We start from the raw sequence: 11217 nt of genomic DNA on the forward strand, positions 1-11217 counted from the left end.
GGATAGCTCTGGAACATACTAATTTTAGATTAAATTATCCAAGATTTTAGGATTATTACTAATTAATACAAAACCCAACTCAGTGGTTCCATATGGACTAGTGAAAAAGTATTGCTTGAAATTAGGAAAACACTAACATTCTACATGACGCTAACAGCCCAGAGCCAGTTCCTTTTTGTTTTATCCCAGTAAACAGCTCCCTGTCCCTTTCTAGTTATAATGCTGATGGAAGATCTCGCAGCTTCAGGTGAGCATCTGAAGAGGACAGCCTCCCTCCTAATCAGAAATTTATAGATTATTCTCTCCATTTAAAATGATACTTGCCTATACTATTTCTTGTGTTCCTTTTGCCATCATGTAGCCATTTATATTGTGAAATAATTTATGGGGTATAAAACTTTTCTGTTTTAATATGGTCTTCTAGAAACCTCAGGACTCGTAGTATCCCTACAGATGAGGACACTGAGGTTGGTGGAGCTGCAGTAATTTGTCTAGGGTTCACATACAGTTTTTCTGACTCAAATTATCTATGCCCTGCCAATACTCTTGCCAATAATATGCATTAAAAACATGGCAAAATTTCCGTGCTTATGAGAAGGGGAGAGTAATTACTTGTTTGCCTATTTCAATAGCAGCCTGTTTATCATTGATTAATGGGTTATTCATTCCTTGTGTGCTTTTTGGAGTTCAGTCTCAGACACTCATGGGGTGTGGTGATATTGCCCCTGATTGGAGACATACCAGTTCTATAAGAATATTCTAGATGGGCTGTCTACTGCAGAAGTTTGAGAGGAGTTAGTAGTGTCTCCTTGTTGACTGCTATAGGCAGCTGGAGGATACTGTTGGAGTGGGTCCAAGGGCTCCAAGCTGGAGGAATGGTCCATAAAACCCATAGCTGAGTGCTGACAGGGAGGGCTAATCATTGCTCAGTGAGCCAGACCCACTTTGCAGCTAATCCTTTTGTTCTTTGCAGCAATCCCGTGTATTATAGGTTCTGCCTCTGTCCCATTTTATGGATGAGAATAAGGCCACTTGCACACATTCAACTGACATATTGAGGGGCTAGGAGGTGAATGTAGATGTCACCTCAAGATTCCTGAACATCATCATTTCCATTTATTGGATGGGGAAGCTAAGGCCTACATAAGCTCTCCTGGACACACAGCTAGTTTGTACAGCAGGTCTGAAGCTGGGACACAGTTCTGAGACTTAGAATTAGGGGTTCAAGTCTTCTCATTACATTGCTGTTACTAGGTTGTGGGCAGGGCAGGGTTCTGGCTGGACTGATGCTCTTTTCTTTTCTAGATCTGGGCTGCAAATGCTGGTGTTACAGCCAGTCCTCCCACTGACCTCATCTGGAAGAACCAGAACTCTTGGGGCACTGGCGAAGATGTGAAGGTTATATTGAAAAATTCTCAGGGAGAGGTGAGGCCATTTTGTCAGTACTACTCACTCCACTGTCTGTTCCACTCTAAAGTTCCTTGTGTAAGAGTGATTTCTTCTTAGAAGTCAAACTGAAATGTGAAGTAACTGATTGCTTACACCAGACCAAGGCTGCTGAGTAAATCAAAGTGAAGCTGACTTCACATTTTAGGAGTGAAATAGGAGTGTATTGTGGAGCACTGAGCATTAGCACAGGCTCCAGTTTCTGCCTCCACTGCACACTGGCTTTGTGACTTTTGGCAAGTTCTTTCACCTCTCTTCATCTTCATTTCATTTTAAAAGGATAATAAGACAAGTCACAACTGTGATAATACTAATGTAATGGATATAATATAAATGAGATGCTCATTGGGAAACGCCTCAGAATGTATCTTTCTAGCCTCTGGTATGTTACAAGCTATGTTCCTAGCTCTCAGATTGTTTATGAAACTCTTTTGAGTTTGAAGATTGTGGAGTGTACATCTGCTTGAGGTTTATGTTTTCAACATGTCATTCCTACATTCTTACGAACCTTCCCTACCCTCATTGTCACGTGAAGACACCCATGCCCTGTGCACACATACACACCTGCCCCCCCCTCCCCCCGCAAAATGGGGCTCTGCAAAGGAGAGGGTGGTTGCAGGTCAACTTGCAGTATCCCTCTCAGGTTGCTTTCTCTGCTCCTGTGATGCCAGGTGCAGACCTACCTGGCATGGCGCTTGGCCCGTTGGCCTCTCTCACTAGAGTCATAAGCACATTGAGGGCAAGGACCTATTATGATTTTCCCTGGCACATAATAGGCATTCGGTAAGAATTTCCTGCTAAAAATTAAAAAAAATTAGACACAGACCTTCACTTTTGAGTTCAGAGAAATAAAGCAGCTAACAGCATTTGCCGTGGGGGGTCTAAGGTATTGCATCCCAAGTCCTATGCCTGGTGGCCCTCCTGTCTGTCATGTACCTGTGGATCTTTGGACTGCTTCCTGTATGCACCTGTGGGTCTTTGGGCTGCTCTTCCTGTGGAATCACTTTCTGCCGAGTGAAGAGTTCCCTTAACCTCATGCTGAGTCTGGAAATGAAACGACTTGTGATTCTTTCACTGTAGACTTCAGCATTGTGTGAGATTTTGAGGCGCCTCTGGGGAATTCACCTCCAAATGCCCAGCTAGGTTCTCAGGGTAGGGGAGTCAGTTTATACATGCCAAGTTAGTTACTTGCGCATGTCAAGGTGTTGGATCTTTCTCCTGTTCTCTGCGGAATCCGTTGCTCGTTTCTCGTCTTCAGCACTTTGGAACCATTCCCCCGTGGCTGTTGCTGGCTCCTGGGTGCTGCCCTGACTGCAGCTCTTGTGCGGGTCATTATCCTCATGTCTGGGATTGGCAGGACACAGAACTCTTTCAGAACCTGGCTGTGAGTAGTGATCTCAGGTTGCCAAGCTCTGTGATGAGGGTCCCTGGCAGAGGCAACAGGCTCTTGTGAACCCTTGGGTCATCATCTGTACCATTTGTTTCTCTGTAAAAACGTGTTCGGGTTAGAAGTGATCTTGGAGGAGGTGTTTGGAATGTAACAGGTTTAAAAGCTCCTCAAACAGAGTGACATGTGAATAAGTAGGTCCCAGGAAGAGGGATAGGGCTTGAGGGGATACTATAATGGAGCCCCCATAAAGTTGACTTTATAAAGCTCGGATTTCCCTTCATAATTTAAACGCTTGAATATTAGATCATTTGGTTGGTTGGTTTGTCTATTCTTTTTAACAAACTTGTCTTCTGCTTGCTATGGTCTATTAAGTGACTTCTGTCAGAAATGAGGAAAGTGGGATGCCTTGGTAGCTCAGTGGTTGAGCTTCTGCCTTTGGCTCAGGGTGGGATCCCGGAGTCCCAGGATTGAGTCCTGCATTGGGCTCCCTGCACCCTCTGCCTGTGTCTCTGCCTCTCTCTCTGTGTTTCTCATTAATAAGTAAATAAATAAGTAAATCTTTAAAAAGAAAAAGAGAGAAATGAGGAAAATATCATGAATACAGTTTTTCTGTCTGTGGTTGTCAGACAACATAAATACATTTGGTATTTATTCCTTTAATTCTGAAATCATGTTTATTAGTAGGTCCCAGATCATATTTGCAGCAATCCATAATTACCACTGTAAAGACCGTTTTTCTTTTCTTTCTTTTTTTTTTTAAGATTTTTTTTTAAGATTTTTTAAAATTTATTTATGAGAGACAGAGGCAAGGACATAGGCAGAGGAAGAAGCAGTCTCCCTGCAGGGAGCCTGATGCAGGACTTGATCCCAGGACTTCAGGATCACGAACTGAGCTGAAGGCAGACTCTCAACCGCTGAGTCACCCAGGTGCCCCAAGACCATTTTTCTGTAAGATTGTAGGTAATTGGCTTAAGTCCGTTGAATTTTTTATGTATATTTTCTTCTTGCTGAGGCATTGGAAATGTCAGAAAATGCAATTAAGCTGTCTCTAATGGGAATAGATGGGCTCACAAAACCAAAAATCCAGAGATCGTGGACTTGATCTAGTGGCTCACCCAGTGTCCCCAAGGATCTTTCGTGTCTCTGTTTTATGAGTGTCTCCTTGGTTGACACAGGATAGATGCAGGATGCATCTATCCCCCTGCCCAGCAGGATGCTCCTGGAGGTACATCTTTTGAGGTTGGCTTTTGGGACTGAGCCATGTTCCCGTGAGTTTTCCATCCTGGGCTTTTCTTGCATTGTACCAGTTTGGGTCACAGGCTCACCTCTAAACCCGTTCCTGGGGTCAGGAGGACAGTTAGTTTGAGCTGCCTTCTCCCTCCCAACAGCTTCATCCTCTTCTTCACTGTGGCTGACTGTGCCATCAGCATAGGAGAGATGAGGACTCAGGTAAAATTGGGGGCTCTTACTGACAAATGAGGAAGGGGGTACCAGAGGATTAAAAACAGTAAATGTCTACAAGCTGAAATAAAATGTTTTTCTATGAGGGAAATAAGAAATAAAGCAGTCTCTTTGTGCCTTCTGGAATGTAATCCTAACTGAAACTTTTGTCTATGTGAATGACTACTTGTGTGTACAGAGAGATCAGAGTTGAACAGTCAGCTCCTCTGTCAACAGAAACCGTCCTGATCTGCACATAACATTTGCTGATTTCTGGGGTGTGGGGATCCCATACCCCCACCACAGTGATTTCACACCGCCAGCATGTTGTGACTGAGAAGAGTTGGCTGAGGTGACCACATGACCCGTTGGTTTTGGTGCACTCCTGAATCATGTGATGTGCACAAGGCCTTAACAGGGACCTGTTGAGAATACATTCTGTAGACAGACCAATCTGTGTGTGTCTTTCAGGGCACTTGGTAGGGTTGGATATCTTGCTGAGAGGAATTGTTTTGATGAAGACATTTATCTACTAGCACCTTGACAGTTTCCTGGGCCTAAACCCCCCAACAATTTTTGGTTCTAAATTTGTTTTATGATTTTTCTAACAATTTTTAGACATTATTTAGCATATTCATTTTCTGTACAGGCTTTCTGCATTAAAGTAATTGGTTTTTAAGTGTCATCAAATGAAAAGTGCTTAACAACAGGCTTATATTAAAAGTAGCTAAATTGAATTAATTTATAATTAACTTAGTTGGGCAAGTTGCTGTTTTCTGCATTTTGCATTTGTGGACAATGTTCTTCTGTCACACAATTTAAGAACCCATATTTCCAGATGAGATGTATATGCTTGTCAGCAGCTGCTCAAGCTGGAATGTAAGAATTCTCTAGCAGATTTTCTAAAGATTTAATTTATTTATTTGATAGAGCGCAATTAGAGGGAGTGGCCAGCAGAGTGACAAGCAGGGTCCTCCTGCCCCCCCTGCCCAGCAGGGAGTCTGATGCAGGACCCCAAGGTCATGACACAAGCCGAAGGCAAATACTCAACCAACTGAGCCACCCAGGTGCCCCTCTTGCCACATTTTAGGGTGAATTACAGAAAGCTGGGTACTCTGAGCGCTTTTTTGAGAATTCTTTTTGTTTTCTTTTTTTTTTTTTAATTTTTTTTTTTATTTATTTATGATAGTCACAGAGAGAGAGAGAGAGAGAGGGGCAGAGACATAGGCAGAGGGAGAAGCAGGCTCCATGCACCGGGAGCCCGACGTGGGATTCGATCCCGGGTCTCCAGGATCGCGCCCTGGGCCAAAGGCAGGCGTTAAACCGCTGCGCCACCCAGGGATCCCTCTTTTTCTGTTTTGTATGTTGCCATCCTCCAATCCATCTTTTACTTCAAAGAATTATGATTGATCTAAGGATTCACATGCTTTTTTTATCAGTGGGTTTGGTCAAAGCAGGCTATTTGTGAAATGGCTATTTGTGTATGTAACCACTGACTGATCTCCCAGAAATGAAATTTCTGGCTAATGGAGACTCTTAGAACGATCCATCTTCTTTGGCCATGTAACAATAATCAAAATTCCCCACAAAGTACTACCTTGCTTCATTTATAAAATATATCCTTGGACATTTTTAAAATGGAGCTTTCATTTGTAGGATAGGGCTTTTTGGTTTTTTTTCTCTTGCCATTTTAAACTAACTGGTTGTGTGTTAGATTCCAGATAAGCTTTTATACTGACATAATTTTAGCATCTTTGTCTGTTGAGTTGTCTTTCTTGAGCGACCTTAGGATTCAGTACAGAATAAGATGAGCTGCTGTGCGGTGCTCTGTAGGACACACTCATTTACTTGCTGCCAGATCATCAGGTCAGCCTTCTGCTCACACAGATATGCTGTGCATCATGCAAGGCCACATTCCCTCCAGGAAAGTCATCTGCACATGAGATGGTTGTGTTCTCTGGTGCCTCCAGTGAGTGACAGGACTGTTTTCCGTGTGAAATCCGTTGGAGCTTCTTCACAAGTGTGTTATTAGTAGGGATTGCTCATCTGTCTTTATTCCATTTCCTGAGATGAACGAATTGCTGAAGGTGGACTGTTAACACCATGGTGCCTGAGATCACAGCTTTTGTTCGGCCTTCACCTTCATTTTATTCAGCGTTTAGTACCTTCTTTTTGCTAGGAGCCAGGATCTTTACTCTGAATTCACATTGAGTGTTATAAGGAATCTAGTGTGCCACATGGTTCACAGAGTTCTTAATAACAGAATGGGATCAAAAGCATTGGAAACTTCGCAGCAGGTGTTTCACATTGGACATCAGTAGCTCCCCTGCAGAGAATATTTCAAATCTAAGAACTGCTACTAGTTATGCAAAATTTCCTGTTCAGTAGCTAAAGCTATTGATGAACCACTTTTTTCTTTTTAAAAAAGTAGTCCCTGATGTAGGAGAGGTGCTACTTCTTAAGCAAAGAAAAGTTCCCTCATCCCAACTGCCTTTGTGATTTTTAAGTATGGTTTTTAACTTAAGATCAAGCCACTCTTGTCTTTAGGAGGTTGCTCAGAGAAGTACAGTCTTTAAAACAACCATACCTGAAGAAGAAGAGGAGGAGGAAGAAGCACCTGAAGTGGTTGTAGAGGAAGAGCTTTTCCACCAGCAGGTATTACTTTAATATATTTGTATTAAGTTTTATTGACAGAATTACATAAAGACAAAATCAATAGTAGGTTTGGTTTTTTCCCTGTTACTTGATGAACCACGTAAGTGATTGGCCAGGTGGAGTTGGTTCGTTTTTCCTGAGGGGATATTCCAGAAGAATATATTAGTGTATTGGAAGAAAATGCTAGCACTTATTTTTAAAACATTTTTCTCTCACATCAGATTTCAGTTTTGTTTTATAATGACAGGACGTGTATATCACTTGCAAATAAGTATATACGGGTTGGAATGCATGCTCACAATTATTTACTGGAGTTCTGTGATAGAGAAGTTTAGATTACTAATTTAGAATATCTGCATATAAACTTAAAAAAGAAAAAACAGTAATGTTCACCTGCAGTGGGAAACAAAATTCTTGCTATATTAAGTTCCTAATCATCTAATTACAAGATAGATTTTAGCTGATGCTTGGGCTTTTGAGAGCCCTTGAAATAAAGAAACTCCAAATGATTTTAATTAATTAAATTGGAATTATTAATAAGTAATAAGCATTCAGTTTATCTTCTCAAGCTGTTTGAGTCAGATGATGAATTAAAATCCCTACCTTATCCTTATAAGACTTCACAGATTTATAAATCTCTTTGTTTTGCTTCAGTGACCCCAGCCCTACTCCAAAAAACATTCTTGGACATGGTTAGCCTCCAGAGTAGAGAACCACTTGAAGTGGGTTGTATGAGGTAGAATGAGTTTTTAGATACTTCCTCATACATTTTGGAGGACTTTTGACTGTTTAAGAACAGGTACTTTAGGCTTAGCTTTCTCAAGAAACAAGGACAACATCTATTTCCTGTCCTTTACTGGGAAGAATTCTAATGCCTGGAAGTAAAATAGCAGTTATCTCAGGGTGCCAGACAAGTGGCTCAGAGTATGAGTTGTAGCAGGCAGATGCTGGAGACAGGGCCACCAGAATAGTTGAGAAGATCTCTGGGAAGTATGCTTGTCCAGTATTTCTAAGGATGGCAGTTATTTGGGTATCAGAAGACGGATGGTGTTCTCCATGTGTTTGAATTACCTGTTGGCCACATTACCATCCACCCTAGAAAGGCTTAGTGATTTGAAACAAGTATTTCTTACTTGTCATGGTTCTGTGGTTTGATTGGGCTCAACTGAGCAGTTCTTTTGCTCCACGTGATGGAGAGTGAAGTTAATGATGCAGTTGCATTCAGCTGGGATGGTGGCTGGGGCTGGAATGTTCTTCATCTTTCTTTCCCTGTTGGTTTATCTTTGGTAGTTTAGCCCAAGCTTAATTTATAACATGGTGCCTGGCTTCCATGAGGGTGAAAAAGAGAGCACCAGATCTCTTAAAGGCTAGGCCCATCTTCTCTTAGCCAAAGTGAGTCTCCAAGCCATCTCCGGTCCTAGGTGAGGGTAAACAGTCTTCAACTCTTGATGGGAGGAGTGGCAGAGAATCTGAGGTGATCTTTCGTTCATCACAGGGGATGTGTCAGGACTTAAGGGGCAAGCATATCTGTCTACTTTTATTGGTGTGTGTCAGACATACAGGGGACGAGGCTTGGAGGTAAGTGTGCGGTCTGAGATGCCTGGACAGATAGCTTCTGCACACGATGGAGCCACGAAGCAGCTGAGACCTGCCGTGGTTGACTCCAGAAGGAAGATTGCGGAGACACAGAGGGACTATGTGAATGGAGGTTCATAAAGACGTAGTATGACTAAAGTTGGGAGAGAACGAAAAGCAGTCAGATGTATGAGGCTTTTAGCTTTTGTGATCAGAGTAGGCAATGATTTCAAGGTTTAAAAGAGGGAAGATGGAAGGGTAGATATTTTGCCTTCACATTAAAGAATGGGTCCAGTGGCCTTCCGAATTGATGATAAGGTTTTTTTGGTGCCTTTCAAGAAGCCAGGTTCAGTCCAGTCTAGTGGTTCGTCACAGGTCAGACTGTGAGGTTTTAAAGAATTAGTGGCAAAAGGGAGCCATTTTGACTTCACATTTGAGGACGAGACCAGAGCACATGTTTGGAGATGTACAAGCGGAGGACCCAGCCAGCTGGGTTCCCTGATATGGTTCAGAATGGAGTCTGCTGACCTCCTCTCTCCAAAGTTATAAAAGGAGGTTATTTATTGAACAGCGACTTTCAACTTCAGCTGCATATTATAATTACTTAGGGAGCTCTAAAATTACATATAAATAGATACGTTTCCCCATTTAAATGAGAAATTCTCACTGAGTTGATCTAGGGACCTAGATCAGAATTTTTTTTTTTAAGCTCCTCCAGATCTGAATGTGCAGCTGGAGTTCATTCATGATCAGTGTTCTGGAATTTATTGGAAGATGTCTGTAAGAGAAGGTTAAAAAGGGCAAGAGAGGAATAGTTAAGGGTTTATTTGAAGTCAGGTAATATGGATTTGTCCAGTCTCTGCCGTAGTTTGAAGTAACTGTCATCTACTTCCTTAGCACTGATTTTTCTTCCTACTTTTCCTCATCAGGGAACCCCAAGAGCATCCAATAGAAGCTGTGCAATTATGTAAACTTCTCCAGTCAACCGTCTTCCTCAAATAAAGAAGCATGGTAATCCTTACCAACGCGCAGTGCAGAGCCTTCTCAGAAGCACAGAGTATTTTTGTATTTCCTTTATGTGAATTTTTAAGCTGCGAATCTGATGGCCTTAATTTCCTTTTTTGACACTGAAAGTTTTGTAAAAGAAACCATATCCATACACTTGGTTGCAAGATGTGAATTATTGACACTGAACTAACTGTGTACTGTTTGGAAAGGGTTCCTCAAATTTTTTGACATTTTTTTGTATGTGTGTGTTTTTTTAAGTTCTTAGGAGGAGGGGACGGGCGGGTGAATGAACCACTGTGTGTCTGGGTATAATCTGCAGATTGCTCCATCTAGACCAGCAGTCTGCTCTTGATTACTCTCTGCTATATATATAACGGTGCTGTGAGGGGGGCATTTTTCAATATATACAACTTTTGTACTGAATTTTTTTGTAATAAACAATCAAGGCTACAAAAATTTTTTTTAATAGAAAAGAGAAATTTTGTAAGAAGGCAATATTAACCTAATCATCATGTAAGCACTCTTGGATGAAGGATTCCACAAAACTTTGTTTTATGGTTATTTCTTCTCTTAGATTCTTAATTCATGTGGGGCTGGGGTTGGGGGTGGGAGGGATGGGTTTCTCTTAAAATGCATTAGCTGTGTTTTTAAAGATAGTGTAACTTGCTTTAATTTCCTATGTTACATTAACAAATAAACGCTGTTTTAATATTAATGTCTTTTTTTTTTTTTTTTACCTTTAAAAGCCCGATTTTGTGTGTGTGGGAAAACAAAAATATTGTTTTAGTTTTGCTTTTTGTAAAAATAATTTGGCTTCTTGTTCGTGCCAGATGTTTCTTTAAGTTTTGATAAAGAGGAAGATTAACACAAACTGTTGTGGTGTCTCCCCCCCGCTTTCCAGCCTTCTGCTGTCATTAATAACAGTAGTAACAATAATAGAAGCAGTAATAATTGCTAATGTTCTAGAGCCAGGCACTGTGTTCAATGCTATATATTTTTTATCTTATTAACAATAAAACCTTCTCAAAATTTCTTTAAATAAAAGCCGAATGGGGCAGGGGTTGTGGCCAAAGACATTCCTTTTAAAGGAAGAAGATGGAGATGATGCCTACAATCTAGTTTTATTGTCTTGTAAAATAGGACAAAAGCTACTGAGTAAAGGTACTGAGTAAAGGCTTAAGGTGTGAATGCTGTGACCTAGGTAGGTGTATTGCTGTACAGGGTGGCACTGTTGTGTTTGGTGGTAATTAGGGTGTCACTTGTCAGAGGTTTGGGGCATTTTTGTCTTGTGATTGCTTTAGCTCAGTGTGTTCATCTTGTAGAAGGTGGAATATCTGGACCGTTGCTAGAACAGACAGATGATAAATTTCAGAAGCCAGCCCAGAGTCAGTATTTGGTTTTCTCTTAAAATATTCCCGCAGTAAGCTTCACAAAGACGATCAGCTTTCACTTGAAAATAACTCACAAAGTCTCAGAATTACTGTGCTCTGCAGATTTACTGCCTCCTTTGGTGCCATCACAGACACAAGATAAATGCCGGGTAAGATACTGTGTCTGGTGAAGCAGATAAGATGATAACTTCTCAACGCAGATTTATCTTCAGAATGAGAATGGCGCTGCAGTGTACGGCCAGTCTTGGCTTTGAAAAAGTTTGCCACAAGATGGGGTTCTTGTCATCAAAATACACTGGAGCTACTTTATTG

At 41.3% G+C, this 11217-nt stretch overlaps 1 protein-coding gene across 6 annotated transcripts in view; it reads left to right on the plus strand.

Moving 5' to 3' along the window:
- LMNB1 (lamin B1) overlaps window positions 1-10229 on the plus strand; it is a 56881-nt gene extending 46652 nt beyond the window's left edge. For all 6 annotated transcript variants that reach the window (XM_025432276.3, XM_025432278.3, XM_049116019.1 and 3 more), the window contains exons 9-11: window positions 1306-1425; window positions 6824-6931; window positions 9436-10229. In XM_025432276.3, the coding sequence (XP_025288061.1) occupies window positions 1306-1425; window positions 6824-6931; window positions 9436-9477 (270 nt within the window). In that variant the 3' untranslated portion in view covers window positions 9478-10229. The remainder of the gene's footprint in view (window positions 1-1305; window positions 1426-6823; window positions 6932-9435) is intronic.
- Window positions 10230-11217: the final 988 nt, after the last annotated feature.

Source organism: Canis lupus, chromosome 11 (assembly GCF_003254725.2).
Source record: "Canis lupus dingo isolate Sandy chromosome 11, ASM325472v2, whole genome shotgun sequence".
NCBI lineage: Eukaryota > Metazoa > Chordata > Mammalia > Carnivora > Canidae > Canis > Canis lupus.